This window comes from Micromys minutus (assembly GCF_963924665.1).
Source record: "Micromys minutus genome assembly, chromosome: 2".
NCBI classification, from domain to species: Eukaryota; Metazoa; Chordata; class Mammalia; order Rodentia; family Muridae; genus Micromys; species Micromys minutus.
In genome coordinates, this window is record NC_137971.1 from 1191994 (window position 1) to 1219696 (window position 27703).

The window sequence follows — 27703 nt, forward strand, 5'->3', positions numbered from 1 at the left end:
TATTAGTGAAGAATAATCTTTGGCTATGTCAATAAAAATTTGTTGGGTTTTGGGAAGAGAATTATTAACAATTTTTTGAACTCTTAGTGGGTAACATCTCTGGAACATGAAATGAGAAACAAAGGAGTAACTCTAAGGTTTACTAGAGGGCTCTTTAATTAATTTGTGTTTTGGTCAGATAGCTGAAGTGATGGCAGGTTGTGTGCTCACAAGCCAACCATAAGTTAATTTTATTGGAAGTCCATTAGTTTGAATCTTATGTCAATCCTTACAGGCAGTTTGTCTTAGTTTGCTTCTCTATTGCTATGATAGAGACCATAACCAAAAACAATTTGAGAAGAAAAGTGCTTATTTATCTTGGCTTACAGCTTATAGTCCCTCACAAAAGTAAGGCTGGGCAGGAACTCAAAGCAGGAACTTGGAGGCAGGAACTGATGCAGACACCATGAAGCATGCTGCTTACTGACTTGCTCCCTGTGGCTTGCTCAGCCTGCTTTCTAGTATTCCCCAGGACCACTTGCCCATAGGGCAGTATCACCTACAGTAGGAGGGGCCCTCCCACCCACCCAAAACAATCATTTATCAAGAATATGCCTCATAGGCTTATCTATAGGTCACTTTGATAGAGGTATTTTCTTATTTGAAGTTCCCTCTTCTCTGTAGATTTGTTGTCTTGTAGGTAGACATAGAGTCAACCATCCTGGCTCTTACAAATTTTTATCAAACACTAAGTAGCAACAGGTCATTCAGCCATTCAGCGTTCATGTTTAATGGTTCTGCCATGCTATAGACACCGTGATGGAGTTAATGCTGGAAAGGTTAATGAGATACGATTTCGATTTCTTCAAGTAGCTTCCAGCAAAGAGGCATGGGAAGCTCTCGTTCTAGGCCAGGTTCAGAGAAAATAGCTGTTGGGCTACAATTTGCTGTTTAAAAAAAAATTATCATGCTTGTTTCTTTTAATGTTCTCCTTTTTTTTAAAAAAAAATAATCCTTTTTTTCTTTTGCACTTCAGATTTTATTCCCCTCACTGTTCCACACCCCATACCTCCTTCCCACACCCCTGTCTCCATAAGGATGTCCCCACACTCCACCCCACAAGGCCTCTAAACTTCCTGGGACCTTCAGTCTCTTGAGGGTTAGGTGCATCTTGTCTGACAACCCAGACCTGGTAGTCCTCTGCTGTATATGTGTTGGGGACCTCAAATCAGCTGGTGTATGCTGCTTGGCTGGTTGTCCAGTGTCTGAAATCTCAGGGGTCCAGGTTAATTGAGACTTCTGGTCCTTCTACAGGGTTGCCCTCCTCCTCAGCTTCTTCCAACTTTTCCCCAATTCATCCACAGGGGTCAGCAACTTCTGTTAATTGGTTGGGTGCAAATATCTGCATCTGATTCTTTCAGCTGCTTGTTGGGTCTTTGGAGGGCAGTCATGACAGGTCCCTTTGGTGAGCGCTCCGTAGCCTCAGTAACGGTGTCAGGCCTTCGGACCTCCCCTTGAGCTGGATCCCACTTTGGGTCTGTTGCTGGACCTTCTTTTCCTCAGGTCCTTCTCCATTTCCATCCCTGCAGTTCATTCAGACAAGAACAATTATGGGTCAGAGTTTTGACCCATCCTTTATTTGATGCCCTGTCTTTCTGCTGGAGGTGGGTTCTACAAGTTTTTCTTCTCCATTGTAGGGTATTTCATCTAGGGTTTTCCCTTTGAGTCCTAAGAGTCTTTCACTTCCCAGGTCTCTGGTACATTCTGGAAAGTCTGCCCAACCTCCTACCTCCTGAGGTTACCTGTTTCCATTCTTTCTGCTGGCCCTCAGGACTGCAGTCTATTTCTACCACTCAATACCAGATCATGTTCCCCTCCCCATCACAGTCCCTCCCTTCTCCCCCCCCCCGCCCTTGTGATTGCTTTCTTCTCCCTCTCAAGGGGGACTGCGGTGACCTCACCTAGGCCCTTCACCTTGTTGAACTTTTTGAGTTCTGTGGACTGTATCTTGGGTATTCTGTACTTTTTTTCTTTGGCTAATATCCATCTCTTAGTGAGTACATGCCATGCATGTCCTTTTGGGTCTGAGTTACCTCACTCAGGATGATATTTTCTAGTTCCATCCATTTATCTGCAAAATTCAGGATGTCTTCATTCTTAATAGCCCAGTAGTACTCCATTGTGTAAATGAACCACATTTTCTGTATCCATTTTTCTGTTGTGGGACATCTGGATTGTTTCCAGTTTCTGGCTATCTCAAACAAAGCTGCTGTGAACATAGTGGAACATGTGCTCCTGTGGCATGGGTTTGGGCATCTTTTGGGTATATTCCCAAGAGTAGTTGGTATTGCTGAGTCTTCAGGTAGATCTATTTCCAGTTTTCTTCTAATGTTAATTCTTTGAAAGTTAAAAATGTGAAATGAACAGGAAGGTGTCTTGTACTTTAGCACTGAAAGGTGAGCCATTTGGATGGAAAAATAGCTGAGCAAAACGTGGTGGGATCGAAAAGTTGTCTAAAGAATTTGTCATTATTCAAGCAGAATTTCCAGATAAATCATGAGGTTAGGCTTGCACCTGAGATGCTGCCATCAGAACCTTAGTTAGATTGAGTAAGGTTGAATGAAGAGTGGTGTAATTGTGGTCCTGTGATCAGAAAGGAGCACCCAGAGCAGCAAGGAGGTGAGAGGTCTGGGCTTAGTTCCATAGGATGGATTCACAAGATGTGCCTGCTAAAGATGGCTGCTGCTTCATGTGGGTGTGCAGAAGCTGGGTGGTACAGAATGACAAGGTGAAGGTTCGGGTGCATTCACCTTGAGGTACAGTAGGATTCTTGATCTGAATGTGTACCCAGACAACTCATAAGCCCAGTATTCTGGAAGATAAAGAAGTTGGAGAGAGAATATTATAGTCATTCATCCATGATGTAGTTATAGCTAATGTATCAAGAAACGTGAAGCCATCCAAGTGAAGTAGAGAAAGGTCTGGCCTGCTATCTAGGAAATAGTCACATTCTCCATACAAGGACAAAAAGAGGAAGGCAGCAGTGAAAGGGGCATTGGGAATGCAGGAACTAGACTGGCATGCTGTACAGAAAACAGCCTCAAAAAGAAAGAGTAGCCCTTGGTGAAATGGAAGGAAAGGTTGGAAAAGTGAGACAGTTGTCCTGGTAAAAGGAGTTTATCATCAAAGAAGTAGTGATGGGCTGTGGGGGATTAGTGTGGATGGGTAAGTTCCTTCTGCGTGAGGGCTGGTGTCTTCATTCCACTCTCTAGACTACACCAATCCAGTGCTGCGAAGGGAGAGAGAGTTTCTCTCTCACTCTCATGTGTTACAGACTTAATGATGCATAACAGCCTCTTGTAGAGCCTCCTTCCACCTGCCCATGCCACTGAGGGAAGCTCAGGTCCCTAGAGCCTTCTCCATTCACTTAAAGGACAAGATCAAAAGGATGCTGACCTTGGAAAGTAATTACTGTCAGAAATGCTCCTTTGATGGTTTAGAGTTACACTTGCTTCCTTTACATAGTAAGTAAGCTATTGGCCAGTGTTTGAAGAAACTGCCCCCTCTCCCTGCCAGGTGGCACATCTCTGGACTTTGTCAATAATTTGGATTCACATATTAAAAGAAAATGCATCAAGCTGTAGGCCGAAGTGACTGTCATCTGAGCAGTGATGGTGTTTGGAAAGAGAAGTAGGAGGTCTAAGACTTGACTTGAATGCCTTGGACAGAGGAGCTCATGTGGTGATAGCCTCCTGCTTGGAAGGCTTCATCCTGAAGCTTGGGGTTGAATAGTTTCCTCTGGTTGTAATAGACCTTTGTTCTCAGGTGTTCTGTTCTCTTGACAAGTCAAGTATTTTAAGCTTAACATTCTGAATAGGTCTTCCCCTGTCTTTGAGCTTCCTTCGCCAAAGAATGTGCTTAGTTCAAAAAGAAAAACATTTTGAGCATTGCTGGAAGCCCAAGTTATTACTGTAGCAACTGGGCCCATCATTTCATAGAGAAAGGCTTATTTTAGTGCCTATAGGAAGACTAGTGTAACCCAGGTTCTAGTTTCTACTCAATTATTTCTTTACTTGCTACTCTACTATAAGATAAATTAATAAGTGATATAGGAAAATTTATTATTTCTAGGAAAATAATACTTAAAATGCATAATAGTTTACATTTAAAGTTTACTTACAAATACATTTTCAGAATTTTTAAGTGGATTTGCAAATAAAAAATACTAATGCTTTTACCTGAACACTTGACTGTGATAAGATTAAGACATTTTACCTATTTAAAATATGTTTATACATATAAATTAAAATACTTAACTGTTTAAAAATTACTTTAGAACCCTTTGGCTCCATCAAATTTCCTTGGGTCTTTCTCTAAGATTAAACATAAATTCTGGAATTTAGTTGTACAGACTCCCTCTTCACCATGAGCATATCCAGGTTTATTTTCTACGTGATTGAAAACTCCAGCCCCCTAACTTGTCAGCAGCTCACTTGAGCAGCCGAATTGTATTATTCAATATCTTGTCTGACATGAGGACACCAGTTCAAAGAAAGAGATATCACAAATTGGTGCCACACTTCAGTAAATAGAGACATTTTAGTTTGCACCACACTAATTCAATCCAGTTCAGTTAACTCCTGTTTTCCCCATGTAAGGACACATGAAAAAAGTCAGCCATGAATGAGTGATTTGGTCATGTGTTTGACATGTCAATGTGTGTGTACAAAGCAGACCATAATGGAGAGTTCAGCCTTTGGCTCTCAGACAATGCAGTGTCAGGGCCTCACTTAGCACATGGTACAGAGCAGGGACCTGAGCTCATAGGCGAGCTCACACCCAGGCAAGCTCACCGAAGCACATGTTCAGGTACAGAGAAGGAAGGGGGCTGGGCTGCTGCCTGAGTGCCCTGCCCAGTCCTGACAGTGTCAAGAATCCCAATGATACTTAGCTCCTTCTCAGGTCCTTGAGTTTTATTTTACCTTCCTGAGCAAAAATTACTTAACACTGCATAGTACTTTGTGATTTTGATTAAAATCTTTGATCTAAATGTGCTTAAAAGTTCTCTTGATAATTTAACACCCATGCTTTTGTTATTCCTTAGTTCAACAATCTCTCTCTGACACAGGCTGCTGAGTGGATATAGTCACGATATTTTATTCCTGGGGATGAACAGAACAGATCAGAACCCTAAATGTGGAATGTTAGTATGTCATTGAGAGGAGACCAGCATTTTTGGGAAACATGCCTGTTGCCCTGTGGATTGTCTGAGGCCCTTGAGTTTGTCCGTAGGAGACGCCTTCGGGGCATCGTAACCAGCATGCTGTGCTCTGAAGTCCTAACTGATGCCACTGCCCATCACTCATTACTCAGCACAGTATCCCCGGCGCTGTGCTCTAGACAGCCACGCCGCTCTGTCTTTCATGGAGTCTTCAAGTCCTACATTCCCAGGAATAAAGCCTTCTTCAGTGAATTCTGTGAGGGAATATGTCTTTCACACTTAGTCTAAGAATTTTGGGATACCCTACCTCTACATCCTGTGAATAAGGCTTTATTCCATAATGAAATGAGGTTAGCCAGTTAATTCAGAGTGTTTATGTTGGGGCTCCAGCTTGACAATTAGGACTCACAAAGATTTGTCAAGAGGAAACAGGCACAGGGCTGTCACCTCAGGACAAATCTCAGAGCCAGATTCCACTAGTCAGCAGTGGAAGAATTTATAACTAATGCTTTAAAGTTGCCTCACATCCTTTATGTTTAAAATGAAGTTATGGAAGATAGAATTTGGTACCACATAACCCTATTAATTGTCATGAAAATGAGTTATTTTTGAAAAAGAGTTTAAAAGAGTGCAGATTATGTACCTCCAATGGCCTGAGATTATGTATGGGCATGTTCTTCCTGATCTTTGATTTCTGCATTACTCGGTTCATTTTCTCTCTCCACAGCAGTCCTGTTTGGGAAATGCTTTTGCCATTATGGTGTTTCAGATGAAGGAACTGGGATGTAGGAAAGGTGACTTGTTAAAAGGTCACAAAGCAGCAGATACATGGGTAGAGCACAGTGTGAATTCTCTCCCATCTGCAAGGCCCTCTGCTCCTTCTCTGCTCTTGAGCACTTTGGTGTTTTGACACCCCTGCATGTAAATCATATTACACATGGGACTGTCCACCAGTAGAGATGGGTATAGTGGAGTGTGTTGCTTATCAGAAAACATGCCATGAGTCCATGAAAGCAAGGGGGCACTACTGTCTCTCGCTGGCCCCTTCATTACACTGACTTGGATTGAGAGCTGTAGAAAATGGAAACCATCAGCAGTTGCCATAGTAGAACACTGCAGGTGCCGGGCTGCAGGTGCTGGGCTGCAGGTGCCAGGCTGCAGGTGCCGGGCTGCAGGTGCCGGGCTGCAGGTGCCGGGCAACTCTAATGATTGCCTTTGGGACTTTTGTTCTTACCATTTTTTATCTTGTCAGGGTTTTGAGGCATGTCTGGTTCTCTGACACTGGTATAAGACCTTGCAGAACACCATGCAAATGGCATACAGGGACAGGGAAATGTAGCAGTGACATAAGCCTGTCAGTGCTGTACTGAAGGTCTCAGCACATGTCTCATGCTTGTCTGCCTAGTAACCCAGTCCTACCCCGATAGTAAAGTGCTTCCACAGACTCACCTCCTGGGAAAGGAAGGCCCACAGCCAGTGCTTGTAATCTGACTGTGAAAACCTGAGTGTGCCCTGACTACATAGCACATTCTCTTGATGTGTGGTCCTATATGCATGGTGCCTTTTAGGATTAGCTTTGTGGAATATGATGTGGACCTGTAACCAGGGCTGTGCTTCAGAAAAGATTTCCAGCATCCACAGTTTCTATCACATGGTCAAAATTTTAAAAGTGAGTTTCTGAAGTCTTAGGAGTCTAATTTTTGTGCAGTATGCAGACAGTGGGAAAATATGTAGAATAAAGAGAGTCCCAGGACATTAATCTGCTTTGTATGTGCCTTAAATGCTGGGTCTGGTTTGCTCTGGAGCAGCAGTGATGAAACATTTACTCATCGATGGCTTTGAAGTTGAGCTTCTCTGCTGTGGTGTAGCCTCCTTCCTAATGGGCATGTTTCAGAGGAGAAAGTGGCTGTGGCACTCTGCTGTGATGTCCCGAAGTGGACGGAATCTGTTTTGGTCTGTTTCTGACTAAATTTTGAAAGCTAGCTACTTAGAAATTGCATTAATGACAGAAATTATTTCTGCTACTGTGGACTCGTTCTCATTGACAGGGTAAGGTTTGAAAGTTAATTTTTTCCAATACACTTGACATTTTAAACAAAAGGTGCCTGATCTCTCTCTTATTCTATAACCTTTCCAAACGTAAATTTTCTCAGCTTTCCACAGAAATCTATCAAAAAGGTTGAGGTGTGTGTATACATACATATGATGAGGATCATATTATAAGAACTACTTTAATGAAGTATCTTACTGGTGAAGTCACCATGCTTAAAGATATTTAGAGACTGTATATTTAAGATTTATGGTTCCTTGATTCTGAATATTTGAGGGTTTTTTTTTTCAGGGCTTAAACCTGCAAATGCTTTAAGGATGTTGAGTAAATTCTGTTTTGCTTCTGCTTCTTGAAATGAATTTCACTTACCTAAGTTAGGACTTTAGACAGACATGTTGCAGTGTGGCTTAAAATGTTTCTATTTTTTTCTGTTTTTTACCATATAGACTGTGCCATGTTTAACCTTATTTTATGCTTTATTACTTAGTTTTCATATGAATCCAACAAGCAGTGACGACCTCAGGAAAATCCCGGTAAGTTACCAAAGGGTTACAAGATTACCAAAAAGCAAGCCTGTCTTTCCCTAGCATAGTCCCCTCATGCCTCTGTCTCCCTAGACATCTCAGTGGCAGAAACAATGCTGGATGGTGTGGTGGTTTGGGGAGGAAGAAGAAAGTGAAATTGAGACTTTGCCTCTACTACACACATGAATGTGGCTTCTGTATGTGCTTGGAGACAGCCCAAGGCAGGGCATTTATAATTGAAAGTTGATCTAGGATATACATGTTTGTTTATAACGTGACCTTAAAGTGAAAGTTGTATGCCAGAGTCAACATTCGAGTTGTAAAAGTAGCTAACATTTGTTGTTGGGACAGGAATTGAATAAAGAGCAAAGCTAATATTCAGTAGGAAGCAGTGAGGTGAGAGACCAAAGTTTATCAGGAAAGGCTTTGGAAAGACAAATGCTTCCCGATATCTGTCTTCCACATCAGACAAAACCAGATCTTTCCCAGGATTGGCCGCAGTCAACTAAATGGATGTGTATAGTTTGCAAGAATTGTTGAGATAGCTTACCTTTGTTTCATTGTTACCTGAAATTCAGGATTGTATTGTAGTATTCAGTTACGTCTGAATCGTCTTAAATTTGTTGATCTGGAAAATAAATCACTTTATAAAAATACAGTCAGATGTTCTTGGGGGAAACTACATTCTCACTGAGTAACAGAAAGAGGCCAGTGGCTGCTGTTTGAACCAACTGCCCTTAATATGTGTGATCCAGATGTATTTAAATTTTTTTCTAGCAATTGCATATCATAATTTCTAGTATTTGTTTGTCTAAATGAAGTCAAGGTGGGGCTATAGTCTTTATCTTATAAACTATTTTAAGTACAGTTGTCTGTTTAAAGAATTTTAGAAGACACTGTAGATGCACAGGACTTTAGATAATGCTTTTGCTGTGCTATACAAATGATTTCTAAGTTTTGATGTTGTATAAATACTTGTCTTTATAATATGGCAGTCTCCTGGCAATGTCAGACTATATGTGAAGTCAGTGTTTCATCAGATAGTGAAATGAATTCTATCAGCTGTTACTTAATCTCAAACGAAATGCAACATCAAAAATTGATTTAACATGTAGCTATTGTTTATTAGGTAACCTTAATTACAATTTCTGTGTGCTTATAGATGTACTTTTCCAAATCTTATAATTTATCGCTGTTACAACATCCTTAGAAATCTTTAAAGAAATAAAATGTGAAAATTGTTTTAGTTCAAGGATTTAAAGGTGATAACAGAATCCTTGATGTGTGATTGTTTTTCTCTGGAATTTAACTATTTTAAATGACAGCTAAAAGATTACTAGGTGTTGCTAATGTACTGCGAGATACAATTAAGAGGAGAAAGAGTCCTTACAGACCAGTTTTCAGAAGAAGTTATTTGAACAATTTTTATGTTGAAGATTACAAGATGTTTGAAGTAATTTACATGAAGTTCTTCAGTAATAGACATCCAGCAAGTTATTTTCTCTCCTTCTGGAGGGAGTGTTGTGTAATTAGATTTGTACGTCGGCTATGCTGGTGCCAACACCTGTCTGTGGAGGCACGGTGTTTAGGCAGGAGCAGTAGCCAGTTGAAAGGGCAGTGTGAGCTCTTTAAGGCCTAATTAAGAACTGAAAGGGAGATGAAGAGAGGAAGACAAAGGATGTGAAAGTAGCTGAGATGATGTTCCCAGAGCAGAGTCCTCATTACACCATAATGAGATGATCTGAGAACGCCAGCCTTCATCTCCTCCCTCTCTCCTCCAGTTGCCTTGGATGTCAGTTAGGACCTCACCAATATTTGGTTACCAGGGCAACCTTTCTTTAAATCTTCAGTTATTTTGAGTCTTGATAATTTGCTTTTGTCTGAATTTAAATATTGTAATATATATATACATACATACATACATACATACATACACACACACACACACACACACACACACACACACACACATATGTATATAATTTCCTAGTTTAAAAGGCTAGATTGTGTGTAAGGTAAAAATAGCTAATACATCTGAGAATCTTCCACATGATTCTCATTATTTAAATTCTTGTTAAAAATCTTCATAGAGGACTGTTCCTCTCTTACCCAGTCCTCCATCTTTGTGTCTGTAGAAGGGACTTTACTTTTAGGAGACATGAAATAGAAAAGCAGGATTAGTTGTGAAAGAAAGGAGATGGGAAACATTTATATTAAGTGTCAAAACAGGAAAACATCTTTAAACTGTGTGCTGTCTATGAAGTGTGGGGACAAAATACTGAATTAATGGCAGCCCTATTGTGGGCTGCATCTGATCCATGTTATGAGGTTGAAATTTTCAGTCCCTGAATATTAGTAAATGTACCTTTTGAAAAAAAAATTTGTATTTTTTTGAGAGTTTTCCTCTTTAAACCAACTAATTTTTATAACCAGAAAACATTTAACATCATTTATGTTAATATTAATTTTATTATTTCTTCCAATGTTATAAATGTGTGTGAGAATAGTAATATGTTGGATTAAAAATCATATACCTAAAATTAGGAAATTTGTATGGTTCTCAAAAATTGAATAAAATCTGGAACCAAGCCCGAGCTGTATTAGTTTTTTTTTTTTTTTTTAATTTTTTCCCAGAGTATAGTTTATGGTACATGTGTCTTTAAGATATTTTTCTGTTGAGAAATTTGATGCTGAATTTTGGGTAAAATTTTCACCTGTAAAGAAGGCAGAACTTTACTAAGAATAGAAATGTATTTCTAGGAAGGAGGCTGGGGTGAGGAAGGTAAAGAATGTGTTGTACATCGTTCATTTTGGCTGTAGAATATTGAACAGTATTCTATTCTAAAATACGAGGTAATCTTGCAAGACTAGATGATTCCTGTCTTGGCATTCAGACTACTTAGGTCATAATGGAATTTTTTGGGCATGTCATTTATCTTCATTGTTTTAAGATAAACATTAAAATAGCTACATTAACTAGTATGATTGATATAGTATTGACCATGTAAGTAATTTTTAAATGTATGCCATCTTATCATTTGAAATTTGAAAAATCATTGCACTTTCATATAATTTACATTAATTATATAAATAAATTACATATAACTTGATTAAAATTAGAGAATCTGAACAGATGCTATTATGTTAAGTTCATAAGAAACTAAAAGCAGACACCTGTAAGTAACAGCCCACTGTGTTCAACTTAGTGACTCCCATGATTCTTAGACTTTCCAGTAAATATTTTCTTAGAAATAGTTGGACTTTATTATTTTTAAAAATACAGATCAGAAAAATAATCACTAAGTAGATAACAGAATTGAAAGGTTGGGGGACACCTTGTCTCATTAGATAAAGAATGTGACACTCAGCCTGATTCCTGCCTCATTTTTATATAGAATTACTTGTGCTAAAGTACACAGGTTAGCTTATTTCTGACAAATTAAAAATTCTATAGTTTATCTTGTCTTTACTATAGAAAATGCATAATACAATGTATATTTTATGAGAACATAACTAATTTGTAATATAACTCTAAACAGCCAGTGGCCAGTGCATTATGTTATAGGCTTTACTGACTCCAGAGGGAGGGTAAAAGCCAGCATTTTGCTCTAAAATTGTCCATATGGAATGTTGGGGCACAAGTAATTTAATTCAGAAATTTTCAACTTTTCCTGTTTTCTAACCGAAAAACTCAGTTGTTTGAAGTATATCGCACAGAATTTAAATTCACTTTCCTTAAATATTGTGTTTACTCTGTTAAAGAAAGTTTATGACAAACTTCAAAATCTAGTAAAGCATTTGACTTTTCTTGTTTGAGGTCTTAGGAAGCATTGTTTTTTTTTTTTTAATGGTGCCATTTTAAATTAATGTTTATTAAGTGTTAAAAAATCCTTTGCTTATTGTTACTGTGGCATTATAGAGGCTGTTAGGGTTTTAAAGCACCCAAACTGATGTTCTCAGTATTTCAGCAGCTCTGGAAGTAACCTCTGCTTTCCCAAGTGATACTATCCATAGCTGCCAGGTCAGTTTCCCAGAACATTGCCTGCCTCGGAGATACTTCTGCTTACAGTTGATTGAAGCAGAAAAGCTAAGACGTGATTCACTTCTGCTTAGAAACCTTCAATGGTTTATTTTCTGTAGGACAAGGCTACAAATCCTCAAAGATGACCCTGCCCATGCTTGATGGTACAGTAGGAGTCACGGAGCCTCTTCCCTCAGACATGCTTTCTGGTCATGCCTCCCTGGCCTGTGACAGGTCACTGGACCATGAGCCCTAGTTTGCAATTTGTCCATGCCCACCCTACTGCCAGTTTCTGCCTGGAAATTGTGAAACATGTTGCAAGCTGTTACTACCCGAACTCTGAACAGTTATCAGCCTAAAGTTTGTACATCCAGGAAGAAGGGACATTGGAGGGACTAGAGTGTCACTTTAGGCTTCTACCCTGGGGTCTGGCAGTCAGAGCTTATAATGAAGTGCTAGACATACAACAATCAAAGTGATGCTGATGATGAGGAAGACACAGTTTCTACAGGAACAAGTCTTTCTGCATTCCTCTGGCCTCACTAATCCTCTGCTGGACAGATGAGTCCACCTTAGGAACAAGAAAACAGGTTCCTCAATATTCTAGTTAGTTTTTCCTAAAGTGAAATGGAAGTGTTTGGCAGGAAGTGATACAAATCATCCTAAAGTGTTGGGTGTAGGGATAGAACTAGGTTTTAAAGGCATAAAATGTGCTATTTTGTATCTAGACATTTATACACCGGAAATCTAAATCTCAGGACAGTTGAAATCTAGGGAAATGTTAAAGGCCCATCTTCATTGTCACAAGGTGTTTTCTTCAGATTTCAGTGTCATGATGCTGTTAGAATAAAACAAGTTGAAGCAAGACTCTCTTGGTTGCATCTGTGCTTTTGTTTGACTCCTTACCTATTGAATATCATGAGTTAAGTTACAAGTCAGATGAGAGGACATGTATCTGTCCTGACCAGAAGTGTTAATGTGGCCGTAGCTGAGCTCTGAGCTTCCTGGTAACAGGACAAAATAGGGAAACAACATCAAACAGATGGATGTGACTTATGAAAAGTGAAAACATCCGTTGCTCAGGAAGACTCAGCTCACCACGCTGGTCAGCTAAGGCAGAAGCCATACCTGTGAAAGGTGCTTGTTGGTTCAGTTCCAGGAGCCTTTCAACTTTCTCAGCAAGTTAGAGAATCATCAATAAAGAAGCACAGATGGAAGTGAATCCACATTCACAGAAAGCAATTCTGTGGGGACAGTGTCCATATGTGCAGTTTTCTATAGCTTCTTGGCAGTCCTTTGACTAGATTCCTACAGGTGTTTTAATCTATTTTCATTATATTGGCTAATTTGTGGTTTGAAACTATAGAACATGTCCTACCCAGCCCCTTCTAGTATGCTGGGGATGGAACCAAGGGCTTTCTGCTAAGGAGTTTCCGGTGCAGAGTTTGAATCAGGCTTTTGGTCTGTCTGCTCTCCTTCCTGCCAGGGACTGAGCAGCACCTAGGAACTTTTTACCCTGATTCTAGCTACAGCTAGAGAAAAACTTTTATCAGCTTCAGCAAAGCCAGATGTTGAAGTTCTGAGTAGCCCTGAATGTATGTGTCTTTGTGCTGCCTGCTAAAGCAAGTCTGCATCTCATTCCAGGACAACAATCCCTTCGATGCCACGGCGGGATACCGGAGTCTGACCTACGAAGAGGTGCTGCAGGAGCTGGTTAAGCACAAAGAACTCCTTCGGAGGAAGGACACCCACATCCGTGAGCTAGAGGACTACATTGACAACCTCCTTGTCAGGGTGATGGAAGAGACACCCAGCATCCTGCGAGTGCCCTATGAGCCATCCAGGAAAGCTGGCAAGTTCACCAATAGCTAGTGGGAGTCAAGAGGACTGTTCATAAGTGGGAAGAATGAGGGGGGGGAGGGAAGGAGGAAGGGAGAGAGAGAGAGAGAGAGAGAGAGAGAGAGAGAGAGAGAGAGAGAGAGAGAGAGAGAGAGTAAGGATGTGTCAGTGGAAGAGACTGCATAGTCAGGCTTCACCTCCTCCCCTCCATCACTGGGAAGAATTGTCAGCCCTGTTCATACTCACAGGTATTATCAAGAGTAACCTTTGGAGTGGGTAAAATACTCTCAACTCTTAAACTGAAAATGAGCCATGTCTGGATGACTGAGCAGTTCTCTGGCATCGCTTGGGTGCTGGTGCTGGACCCCTGTCTGCCATAGGCCTGCCTGGAAATATCTTCAGCAGCCCATGAGTTATTCCTCAGGAATAGATTCCACATAGCAGAATCGGTATGTTGTTGGATTCTCAGAAGCCAGTCTGTAGACACACTCAGTGTCAGGAACACTGCTCATTATAAACAGACACACTCAGTGTCAGGAACACTGCTCATTATAAACACTACTGAAAAAAAGTTCCTCATACATGACTATGTATGTTCGGTGTTTCTGTATATAAAGTACATGCATATACCTCATATCCACGTGTGTTCTTATGACATTTAAAAACAAGCGGTTGCCTCTAAAGTTAGATATCAATCTCATAGTTTAAAATACGCTTTTGCAGTATACACCCAGGACCACTTGTCACCAGGGCCACCCCTGCCCCCTGCCCCTGTGGAGAAGCTACTTCAACCCACTCCTGTTTCTCCAAATCCAGATTTTAAAGGTATTCACTACATTCAGCTCCAGCTTCTAACTTTATCCCAACTACTGTCCCCAAAAGTAATGATCTTGAGTCTCTTTTCCAGGAATGACAACATTGAGAGCTCTTTATTCTTTTCATAGAAGCATGGATTTCTTCAGCCAGTGTTGTGCTGGTGTTTGCGTTTATGGGAAGTGTGAGCAGGAGATAGATAGGGTAGTACAGTTTGTTCTGCTGTATATCATGGGCAGAGACAATAGTGCAAAGTTATCTCTGAAAATGAGCTGAGGGATGGGGGCAATTGTCTGTTGCCTGATAACCCAAGGCAACAGCAAGTTCTAGGAATGAAGGTTGGGCTTGGTTTCAATTTCATTAATAGAACAGATGGTTGCCTTTGAGCCCTGAACCAAAGACTGATCGCAACAGTGAGTGTTGAGAGCAGGTTTCTACCAACATCCAGCTTGAGGATTGATGTCACTATGGGGGTCTTTGTTTAAGCCTGCCTCCCAAGAATGGCAGTTTTCTGATGTCACACTATGGGAGTCTTTGTTTAAGCCTGCCTCCCAAGAATGGCAGTTTTCTGTGGGTTAGCTTTCTGTGCTTGTATAAAATTATTCTGAAATTTAAAGTGAAAAGCAATGAGATCAGAACACTGTAGATCTGCTGCTGATATTCTGAAGTAGACAGTCTATCTGAGTTGAGGATGTGAAGACCGGCTACAGAGGCTGGGGCTGGGCCATTCCATAGCCCGTAGTGAGGTGCATTTTTTTTTTTTTTTTTTTTTGATCACTTTAGTTAGACTTCACTGAAGTCAAATGAAAGCAGGGGATTATAGTTTTTCTGATTTTCTTACTTTTTAGCCACAAAATCCCTTATCTATACTTTCTGAGTTTCTGTGGTCTTCTAAAAAACATGGGTTTTGAAGTGAATATTTCCCCAAATACAAACTTAAGTACTTTTCTAAAATTAAAGTAGAGAAGGAAAACGGATTTTTATAATCAGTTTTTCTTCCATTTAATTAATAATTGAAATGATTCTGTAATAAACTTTTAAAGTCTAAGGTAGATCTGATTTTTCCCATGTGAAGTCTTGGTAAAATATTATTTTTTAAATGGTGCCATTTAAAATTAACATTTATTAGATGCCATCAAATTCTTGGCGTATTTTGATCATGACATTGCTGAGACTCTACAGCTTTTTAAAGCACCCAAATTTGCGCATCCAGTATTATGACAGCTGTCTTCAGGGACAGCATGTTTTAGCCAAGTGTGTCCTTCTTAGAGTCTTGGTCTAGTAGAGACCTGGGCTGTCTGTTGCTTTTGTCCTCAAAATAAGTTTCTCATAAGTCTTACCTAGAAGGCATGGTTCAAATGTCATTGTTCCTTTTTCTGAGAAGTAAGTCATAAGGCACAATTTTGCCTCCATTAGAATCTGTGTATGTGGATTCAACAGCCCTTACTAACTGGCCAGGCTGAATGGGTATTTGCTTTTCAGAATCTGAAGTGGCGCTTTGTCTAGCAACAGTCTGGTTGGCAGTGAGATTTATCTGAGGCACACTTGTTGTTGCTAAATAAAAACAAAAGTCTGAGACAAATGAAAAGTCTGCATTTACACTCTAGAAAATGTTGTGTTTTAGTGGTAAGAATTTTACTCGTGAACTTCATGTTTTTATCATTAGTCAACATAACAAACTTAAGAGTTAGACAAGTTCCCAAGTGAACGTGTGTGTGGCAGTGTCTGAGCACAAGTCCAAGCTGGGCACTGTAGGAAGAAGACCCGAAGGACACGGTTTATCCTCCAAGTGGAACACGGAATATTCTAGTGATTTATTTTTGTATTAACTTAGAGGTGGAAATAAAAATGTATATTTCAGTACAGAGTGCATGCACAATAGATTTTTAAGGACATTTTATTTCTGATTTTAGCCTAAAAATACATATTAAAAAACACTTCTACCAACAAGATTTTTTTTTTAATTACAAAATCAAGTTTGATTTAAGTTAACACACTTTCGTTACATAATTATAATATTTCTTAAAACAACAATAACAACAGTATTTTACAAGGAGTCTCTTCTTAGTTCTAAACTCAGCTTGACAGTATTGCTACACCACCCTGCCACTGGGACTTCAAGTGTCATTCCTCAACACCAAGGTCATTGCTTAGGATTGTATATAAGATACCATGTAACCCACTCATGGTACGTGTTGGAAGCATTGCCTTTTGCTGCTCTGTTCTGCATTGACCCCAGTTTTGCCCTCCTCCCATGAATGTAGTATTATTCATAGATTATACATAACTACATGTATTGCTCTTGGCAGTAAATCAAGTTCTAGTTGTAATTTTCCAGCTGTGAAAATGTTGCCTTGTGTTTAAAAGGGTTTCACAAGTGGAAACCTAAGTAAATAAGCTCATTAGTGACAGACCTGTTTCTTCATGTCCCACTTTCCCATCTCCTACTCCTCCTGCATTCTGCTTCCCACCCCCATGTGAGTGCTTATTCTTAACAAGGAGAATCTTTAAAAATGAGAAATAAAAAAGAAAGACATGCTATCTGTAAGTACCTATAGTAACTGTTACACTAAGCTTTTGTTTTCCCCTAGAAATTAAAAGCAACTTACCTGGGTTAGAAAATCAGACTGAGACTCCTTGCTGTCTGTGCCATCATCTGTCTATAGGTGCAGTAGGTGTCACTCGTGTGCATGGGTGAAGTGTGAGCATGCCCAGTCATTTGATCTCTTCTCAGAGGGAAGGACTGTACTGCAAGCTCGTGGTGCTATTGGAGAGGGTCTGTCAGCACATACTGAAAGCCCCCCATTTTCACAGATTTATAACTTTAATAATCCAGACGCTGTCCTTGGAAGTATTTAATATGCAATAGGTAGCACCTTTACTAATTAATCTGCATAGGAAGGGCTTCCTGACGTATTTAATAAGATGTGTAGAAGCTCTTCAAGCATTAAACTAAAGTTGACGTTTTATTTCATTTACTTTGTCAAAAAATATCAACTACTTACAATGGAATTGAAGTCTGTTACCTAATGGTATTAGGGCCTTTTAATTTCTGAAGCTTCTATATTGTGTTGTGAGGTACAAAAAAAAAATGCTGCAGATCTAGAAATGTATGTTCTTAGAAATGTATGTTTGAATGATGTAAGCGTTATTTATAATTGAAGAGTACTACCCCTATGTTCCTAAGTAAATGCTTAGTAACTCATACAGTTTTGTAGATACAAAAGTATATAAACATTGTATAATGTGACAGTTGTATAATTTATGTAATCTGATGCATGAGTCAGAATTTTTATATACGACAATTGATTTGTTATAGTTGATTAAAGTGTTTAAACTTAATCCAGTCATCTGAATTTCTTGTTGTAGCTAAAGCTGTTCCCATCATGCATTCCTATAAGACATCTTTGTCTCTTAACAATGAGACAGATTGTGTTGGGGCACATGCTCAGTAAGGCCTCTATATCTATATACCTCATAGAAAATGGTTCTGAAGAGTCATACAGAAGTAAAGTATATTTTCTGTTAACTTTGTGTGTGTGTGTGTGTGTGTGTGTGTGTGTGTGTGTGAAAGAGAGTGAGAGCACATGTACATGTGCAAAGATGTGCATGTGCATAGGCTTTGCCTTCTCTCCAGAGGGACATGATGAGATTACAGACCCGTACACTACTGTATCCCACTTTTCCATAGCATCTGGGGATCAGACTCAGGCTATCAGACTTGTATAACAATCACTTCTACCCCTGAGCCATCTACCCAGCCCCAGGAACATTTCTAAGAACGTATGGGCACACTTTCTTCAGCACTTGTGGAGAACCATATGCTCTGCCGTGAGACTGACTCCCAGAGGACCAGGCTCTAAAATGAGGTGCAAACTGCCTTATGAGTGCTGGTGTCCAGGCCAAGACCATGACAGGAGCTTTCTTCTATGTCATGTCACTCGCCACAACTCAGGCAGAGGACACAAGGCTCTGGAGGAACTGTAGTCCAGGAAGAGTAAGATGAGGCTGGCAAACACATGGGGTTTCTAACTACTTACTCTCCACTTAAGGCAGAGGCCACACATGTCTACAGCCCTTGTCATGGCCATCTAAACACATACCTGTTAATCTGAGGCTCCATCTGAGAGAGACTGGTTCTCATACCGTGACTGCACATGTGCGTCTGAACGTGCAGATGGCAGGACACCCAGTACTTCTGTTGCTACGGAACCTATAGTCTAGACTCTGAGATGCAATCCATGTGTGTTCCTAGATGTCAGTCAGCCCCTCTGGAGTAAGCGCTTTCTCTGCAAAGCTGCATATCCCCCTACCCTGTAATGGTTCTTGGTTTTACAGGGTCTTTAACCTGCCCCTTTTCTTCTAGGGTGTGTTCTCTCTATCCTGTTTTCCTGCTAGCTAGTCAACCTTAGCCTAGTCTTAACTCTTCCTCTGCAGAGAAAAAGGCATTTGAAAGCAGTTTGGTAGCCAAAAGCTAAGGGGCATAAAGGTGGTCATTTGCCAGGATAGTTCCTATCCCAGGAATGTATTTGTTCACATGGTCTTATGACCCAAATGCCTCACATTTTATACTTTTCTCAAATAATCTTTCATAACAAATGTTCACACTTTTATCTTTCTGTGGATACGCACTTGCTTACAATTAATTCTTTGAACCCAAGGTGCTTAATTTTCTCATACTTCTTACACATGAAAATTCCATGCCTAAGTTCCTATTGGTTTTGTCACTTGGTAGTCCCACCACATACAGAAAACAAGATCACAGATTTCTTAGGGGTTTTCATCTCTGATGTGTGGTGGTCAAATTCAAGATAATGACTGTTTAACACTATTAATACCAAAATTGTGGTGCTTTTTGAAAAGCATGATAAAGATTTAGCTGCTGTCATTTTATTCAAATTCTTCCTTACTATTGTTATAGTGGAAAAGCAGGAGACTGCAAGGTCACCCAGTGTCCTCATGGGTGCCTTGGGCAGGAGCACAGTGACTCTCCCCACACACATTAGGGCCATGCAGTTAGGATACATGACAACTGTAAGAGCACAAAGACCACAGACAGAGGCAAACCGGAACCCCTTTCCAGAAACCAGCTCAGGTACCTACAGAGGTACTAGCAGAGGACAAAGGTATTAGATCCCTTGGCTGGAGTTACAGGTGGTTGTGAACCTCCCAGCCTTTAAGTGGTGAAACTCAGGGTCTTCACCTTAAGAGCTAGGCCTTGTTTGAAACCTTAGCTTGTAGATTGTCCTGAAGCTGTTTGTATTTTAATGTTAATTCCACCTCCGCAAGAAGCGCTGGCTAGGGTCCTGACTTCAACTGAACCTTCCCATTTTAATTAGCAAAATAAAGGAAAGCCAGTGACTGGGTAGGTCCTAGGGAAGTAGGAGGTCTGAAAGGTCAAAGGGCCAGAGGTGAGAGGTTGGAGAGGCAGAGGTTGGGAGAGGATGAAGGTGAGAGGTGGAGGCAACAGGACCAGCTGGACCCAGGTGATATTGATTGGTGTTAAATAGCTATGAACATTAAGGATTTTATAGGCCTAGCATCTTATATGAAAGGCAGTTTGTATCTTTGTCTATTTTATGTAATCTTGTTGTGCAGAGGGTTTGTGGATTGAGAGTTGAACATATAAACCTGTATGAAAAGCTATTGGCCAGTAGAGTTGTGTTTGTGTGGGATTTTGGGGAAGAGAAACACCCAGGGACAGAGGTGGAGAACAGGGTAATAAACTGCCAGGGGAAGTGAGCTGAGCAGACGAGTTGGGCTGGTAGTGGCTCAGACTGGGCGGAGGAGAGCACGACTCTGAACTAAAACCGGGCCTTAGTGAGACCTCAGGGCCAGTAAAGAGATAAACCAATTAATATTTTTTAATATTTCATGCAACATTAGCTATTTAAAATTCTACCCTCAGATGAACAAAGATGGCTGGATTACATCATTGGTGTTCACAAGCTGTCCCCGGAGCAGCTTCTGGAAAGTTAGTACGGATTCCCAGACCCTTCCCGAGTCTTAAAAAGGGCACTACGTGAAATCAGATATACTAGCCTAGGAAAGAACACAGGGTGCAGCTCACAGGCAGTGTGATAGGAACATGTGTTACATGTATATATTTACTTGACACCAGGCCTGATGTCCTGAGTTCAGTCTCCAGGGTATACAAGTGGAGGCAGAAGCCTGGCTCCTGCAAGTTGTCCTCTGGCTTTCACATATGTGCCATGGTATATGTACACACACCCACACAAGTTAGTGGACAAAATCAAAGGTTAAAACTGAGTTTAAATCTCTTTCAGTAGAAATCCTGAATGAAGTCTTGTCAGAAGTAAAAGTAGTTATGCACTGTCTTAAAAAGGGTAATGTGAAGCCACATCTGACAAGAATGATGACATTAACTGAAATATACTCAGAAACTTCCTGTGTTCACTTCAGGTAAGCTAACCCTTAGATGACAATTTTGGTCTCCTCATTAGACTCATCCCTCATGGAAACCTAATGTTAGGGGTCTATACTAGAGATGCAGGTATTTTAGAAAGTTCCATTTGGACCTGAGCTGCATGCAGCCTCTTTCAGAAATCTTAAGATAACACTAAGAGAACACTGTGGGCTTGTGTCCAGTTTATTACCTTCCTGTTATGAAGGAGGCCTTGTGGAGATAGCAGATAAAGTCCTGGGAGTTTAAAATGAGCAGAGAAAAACTGGGCCCAGCTCAAGGTAAAATTGATTGTCAGTTACAGGGAACCTACTGAAAGGCACCTCTTTTAATGGGATAGTTTACTTCATGAGAAGCTAGCTAATCCTTTAGTATCATTCAGTATTTTTATTTTATTTTATTTTATTTTACTCAAATTTTTATAAATGTGCTGCTATTGAATGAACATCTTTCATGATATTAAAAGCTATAAAATATTTAAATCTGTGATGCATTTGTTTACAAATCCAACCACTTAATTCTATATAATATGTAGCACTTGAAACCATCTGTTAGGAACCTTTGAAGACTAGGACGCACATTATGAAGATGTATACAGCAAATGAGAAACGAAACATGAAATATTCAGGCCATGCTTGTGATAGAGAAAAACATGTATTTAAAGTTTGAAAAATTGCAGTCTGAAATTTGACAGAGGCTTTCCAGAATGAAGCACTTTTCTAATTTCAGGCAAGTGTCAAAATGACCTTTTAGGAGTTGAGGACATGACTCCATGGATAAATGTTGATGCACAGCACGAAGACCTGAGTTCAGACCCCCAGCACTGATGTAAGTGTGGGCCATGCACAGGCCTGTGCTGTGGAGGGTAGGGACAGAAGGACCAGTGTCCTTGTCTAGCCTCTTGCACACACATAGTCTTCCCCAATTCCCTTTCTCTTGCTAGGCAAGATTTAAAGGCACCAAATCACATCATCTCAGTAGGTTAGCTGGCTTGTGATTTTTCTGTAAGACAGAGAACTGACTGTTTTGAATTGCACCATATCTTTCAAGGGGGAACAATGAATGAGAGGATAGTTTGTGTAAGAAAACACTAACATTTGTGACACAGGAGTTCTTTGGTTTAGACAAAACAAGCAAACAAACATGAACAAAACAAATACCAACTGGTTGAGTAGATTTCATGATGTGATAGAGAAATTCTGTAAACATTGTTTCCAGAATCAGTAACACCAATGGAGAAGTTTCATACACAGGAACTAACAAGACTTTAGTCTACTTTTTTATTGAGAGTGAACTATTTATCTTCCTGCTACAAGCCCATTTTCCTTTGGGAAATGAAAAACTGACACCAAATTGTGAGAAAAGATGCATTTATCAAGAATCTTGTAGCCATTGGATGCCACTCGGAAAGTATAGAAATTCAAATTCCTACCTCAGTCCTTATACCAAAGTAGTTTTATATAGATTCAAATTTTAAACAAAATATATAGGACACCTAGCAAAAAGTGGGATCTTCTGTTCTGTTTTGTCTCTTAATAGACTCAGAACAGGTAAGACCTGTCAAGTCAAGAAACAATTTTAATAGGGAGAATGCACAGATATTCAATAACATAATTTTTAAAAGTTTTAAACCTTTAAAAAAATAGTAATATCAATGTCAGCAGGCAAATGACAGAATGTGTGGAAGACTGTTAAACAAAGTAGGATTTTTTTGACATAAAGTGTTTATACATATATTAAGACAAACTGTGATGGAAATACTCACAATAGAATCCCAAGAAGAAAAATTACAAACCACCTTAGGGGCATCGCTAATTAGCACAAGGAAAGAGTTCACTAGTTAACTACAAGAATACACATCTTTGTCATGAGAAAGGAAGATAAACTTTTATTTGGAGGATAAATTGAAGTAAGCTTTTCAGAAGACAATTTCACAATGTCTGTTAATATCTTTGTTTACCTTGTTTGGACATGGTAACTTTATTGTAGTAATTTCTCATTCTAAAATTTCCTGTAATATTTATGTAAAAATGTACTTTAAAATAACTATAACAATAATATAATGAAATAACAGAAGAAAACAACTAGTCAAGTGCTGTCCGATTAAATATTATGAAACAAATAGAAACCATGAGATTACTCAAATTTTTAGGATACCTTGATAAGGGAAAAGGCAGTGGGTCTGTGATGTATGTTACTGTGCAAGGATACACAGCTATAACATTCCTACAAGAAAAGACACTGGTGGGATTTGTTTCTGAAGAAAATAGCCACCTCTTTACATTGGAGATACTGACTTTCCCAACACCCATTTGATTTGTTTCAAGGGTATTTTTATATGCAGATACTAATTTACTTTCATTATTATTTGATTTGATTATTTAATTTATTTTTATATTTTATTTTACAAAATAAAATATTTTATTAAATAATTATTAATTTAATGAAAATTTAAATAGTTAATTTTTTTACCAATTTCAAAGCAATTTTACTATTACCTGACTATATTTATTATATAGCATATATTCATATTATGTGCGTAATATGGGGTTTATAATATCTGGCTTTAGAAGTATGTATGTTTTGTATATAATGTAGACTCTATATTTGCAAAATATATAGTATATCTAGAAACTACTGTTCCACAGAAGAGACTCAGGCGTAGCCAAGGATCTTGAGTACAGCAGGGTAACAGCACTGTTACCGTGTATTTTGTAACAGCCTTCCCAGTACTTTGGAGTAAAGAACCTCAAATTTGAGGGCAGTGTGGGATACATAAGACCCTCATCTCAGAATAAAGAAACTGAAAGAAGGAGAACAGAAGGAAAGGTGGGCTTCTCTGCAGCTGTGTGGCATCCAGAACAAGGATCCTCTGGCCATGGTATAGGATGTTCTGTTCCAGGTTCTACATAAAAACTCATACTGATGCCCTCTCCCTGGGAAGACCATGTACAGAGTACTGTTCCTCAGGGTTCTCAAACACCCCATGGAGTCCAGGCCAGGAATTTTTTCTGCAGGCTTGTCTAGCAACATTCTAAAATAGTTTCCTTACCAAATCATTTACCTTGCCTTGAATATTAGCATCCAGTTCAATGACCATGTGCCTGGGTGGCTACTAACCTTTTTAACTCTCTATTTATAACCAGAGTAATTTGTAAATCCAAATGAAGACATTAGTGTAAATTGTAAAAAACAAAAGGATTCATGCACTCATAAAAAGCCACAGAGCCCTGGGATGCAGCTTCACTATGAAAAAACAGTATCTCTTAAGTAATTTTGTTTTTAACCAATGATATTTAATTGTAATTTAGTCAAGAGAAAAAAAATCAAATCACAACAAAACTAGAGTGAGGAGGATTCCATCTGTAAGAACATGTGAGGGTAGGCAAACAATAAAAACTCAACAAAATATTCCAAACTAAAATAGGCCACAGAGACATAAATAAATGCACAGACATCTCTGGATTTTGGATTCTAAGGGGTAATAGAGAGCTCTGGAAGACACCTGAAAATTGAATATTAGCTACTTAATAGATGAAATGAATGAATGTTTCCCAAGGTATGTTGATATTTATGGAATGGAGTGGCCTTATTCTTAGAAACAAGATTTATTGGAGAACCTGTCGTTGAAAACTGTCATGATATTTACAATTGATATTCCAAAGGATCAAAGGGAAGAGAGTGAAGCTAAAACACAAAAGCAAAATGGCCTTCATTTGCAGTCATGGTATAGAGAATACATGAATATAGAGGATGATTTTTGCTTTCTTTCTTCTGTAAGTTTAACATTTTCAAAATAAATAAGAAAAGAGAAAATCTGATTTGATCTTCACAGAGTCACAGGGGTTATCCAGTGGATGCTTATGGCAAACAAAACAATCTAAAACAGTGGTTCTCAAAGGCCCCTTTCATAGGGGTCACTTATCAGATATTTATCTTATGATTCATAACAGTAGCAGGATTACAGTTACAGTTACGCAAAAGGAATGAAAATAACTTCATGGTTGGGGGTAGCAACAATATGAGGAACTGTGTTAAAGGGTCTTAAAGAGTTGCAACATTATGAAGGTTGAGAGCCGCTGATCTAAAAGTGAAGATTCATTAGGCTGCACACCAGTCCTTTCTACCACCCCATCTGGCTTAGTGTTTGCCCCCACATTCTATCCAATCAACAGGCTCACCCCTTCAGTGTTTCCTAGACCTTGAGACCTCTGTCAGCACCTGCAGCTCCCTCCCTCTCTTCCTCCCAGTTTTCCTTCCCTCCCTTCATTTGCCAGAAATCCCACCCTGCCTTCCCCTGTGCTTCTTTACAAGTTCCTCTGGGGATTGTTTCCATCAGGGGTCCCAGGTGACTTGTTTTGCTCAACCTTTGCCCCTGGCCTATAGCTTTGACTCCCCAGGTGTCTCTGCTCTCATCTTCAAGACTCCCTCCCCTGTCTAATGTCTAATTAAACCCAAGTGGTGCCACCTGGCCTTTTCCTTCCTTCTTGGGCCTCTTGGTTTCTTTTCCTAGGTTTCTTGTCAGTATCTCTGCCCTTGCCTGCTCTCCATTTTCTGAGGGTGCCTGTGGGTCTCCAGGTGTCCAGTCTTCAGCTGTCACTGGAGAGGGTGATGGCCTTTGAAGCAAGCAGATAGCCCTGCTCCTCCAGGCGCTGGTCTCTTCAGAGATGCCCTGACAGGTAGGTGGATCCTCTTGGTCCCTCTCTGCTGAGGCTACTGTCTTCCACAGCCTGAAAACCAAGGAGGGATACCACACCCATTCCCACCCTTGCTTCGACTCTTCATAGCCTCACTTGAGAGTTAATTCCAAAACATATCCCTGCCATTCCTTCCTAACCCAGGTCAGGCCAAACAATGCAGAAACTGTAACTATGGAGGGTGTGACTTTTGTTTTCTGTTCAATCAAGTAGGAAAGGAAAAGGCAATAAAACAAAAACAAAACCAACCAACTAAACAACAGCAACAACCACCTGCAGGGATTGGCTTCTGCCTGGCTTTCCCAGATAGAAACCATGACTTGCCCCTGACATTGAACAGGAATCTAGTGGCTCTAGTCCCAAATATATTAAAAAGAAATCAGGCATAGGAAAATTGTCCCAACAGTCTGATTTTGCTCTGAAACATGCTATCGTTGTTCCTAGATGACTTTAGGAAATCAATGCCAAGATTTCCCATGTTCCAAAACATACAGATGCTTATGTCCCTAACATCCAACACTGTAGCAATTTGCATAAACAATCTACAGATATTGCCCATTCAAATCACCTCAGATCCCTTACCATGTTGGCTGCAACAGTTAGTTGTGTATATGGTTGCTGTCCTACATTATGTAGGGAATAATGATGAGAAAAGAAGAAAAAATCTAGATGTGCAGTACAGACAAAAAACTTCAATGCTGGTTGAATTCACGATGTGGAGGTGACATTGGAGGAACTGTGTGTTCAGCTGATCAACAGAATGTGGTCCCTAGGTCAGCTAGTATTCAAAGGGTAGGACACTTAAGTGGCATCCCCACTAACTTCCTCATCTTAGTCAAGGTTTGAATTCCTGCACAAAACATCATGACCAAGAAGTAAGTTCGGGAGGAAAGGGTTTATTCAACTTAAACTTCCAAATCACTGTTCATCACCAAAGGAAGTCAGGACTAGAACCCAAGCAGGTCAGGAAGTAGGAGCTGATGGAGAGACCATGGAAGGATGTTGCTTACTAGTTTGTTTCCCCTGGCTTGCTCAGCTTGCTTTATTATAGAACCCAGGTCTACCAGCCCAGGGATGGCACCACCCTCAATGGGCTGGGTCCTCCCCCCTTGATCACTAGTTGAGAAAATGCCTTACAGCTGGATCTCATGGAGGCATTTCCTTAAGGGAGGCTCCTTTCTCTGTGATAACTCCAGCTTATGTCAAATTCATACACAAACCAGCCAGTTCACTCTTTTAATCTTTCCTGTGCTCTGTTCTTTCCCAGAGTTTGAGAGGCAGAGAGGACTACATACGGTAGTTTGGTTCAATTATTAAACTATTTTTTTTTTTTTGCATCTGTTTCCTCATTTGATAGAAAGGGGAAGTTGTTGGACTTTCCCATCATCTTAAAACACAGTGGTCTAGGATTTTATAGTATCCATTTGCATTTTTTTAAAAGTACTTTTCAGGGGCTGTGGCTATAGCTCCCTTGGCAGTGTTTGCTAGGATGCAAGAATCCCTGGGTTCAACACCCAGCATTGCTTACACCCAATATGGTGGTAAACACCAGCATATGAGAGCAGAGGCAAAGGAATCAGACGTTGAAGGTCATTCTGGGCTACTTAAAAGGATTGAAGCCATCCCAGGATCATGGTGCCCTGCCTCAGACTAAAATAAATCAAAACCATCATTCACAAAAACAGGCTTTTCCACGTTTCCCAATTCTGGTTGTTTCGATTTTGAGCTGTGAAAACTGATCTGAACCCAAGACTCCACTGGTATCAAAAGAATCGGGTGGAAATCAAAGAGAGCAGCGGGCGGGGCAGGACACCTACAGTGCAGCAGCACCCAGCATCTTCCCTTTTACATCTCTAAGGACCCTGCCTGCTGTCCACCTTGTGCATTACAGAGGCACACTGGTTTTCATCACCGCTGGTAAGTGTTTGATGATGGTACCTTTGATGTGAGTGCAGATCACCAAATCAAAGTGATGGTTTGTTTAATGTTTGTCACACATCCGGATGATTCTGAAGCCAACACAGAAAAGGAGGCACATTACAACAGGGATTTCTCTCTCTAGCCAATTAAGGTCATTCAAGACGTTTCCCAATTTAAATAGTTGCCCAAGTAGAGAATGAGTCTCCCTAGCAACC

At 40.0% G+C, this 27703-nt stretch overlaps 1 protein-coding gene across 2 annotated transcripts in view; it reads left to right on the plus strand.

Annotated features, from left to right (window-relative positions):
• RAB11FIP2 (RAB11 family interacting protein 2) overlaps positions 1–13755 on the plus strand; it is a 34708-nt gene extending 20953 nt beyond the window's left edge. Inside the window, exons 4-5 of one of the 2 annotated variants that reach the window (XM_080912020.1) lie at positions 7738–7783; positions 13440–13755. In XM_080912020.1, coding sequence (XP_080768146.1) covers positions 7738–7783; positions 13440–13667 — 274 coding nt within the window. In that variant the 3' untranslated portion in view covers positions 13668–13755. The remainder of the gene's footprint in view (positions 1–7737; positions 7784–13439) is intronic. The other variant, XM_080912021.1, reaches the window with a different exon arrangement.
• Positions 13756–27703: the final 13948 nt, after the last annotated feature.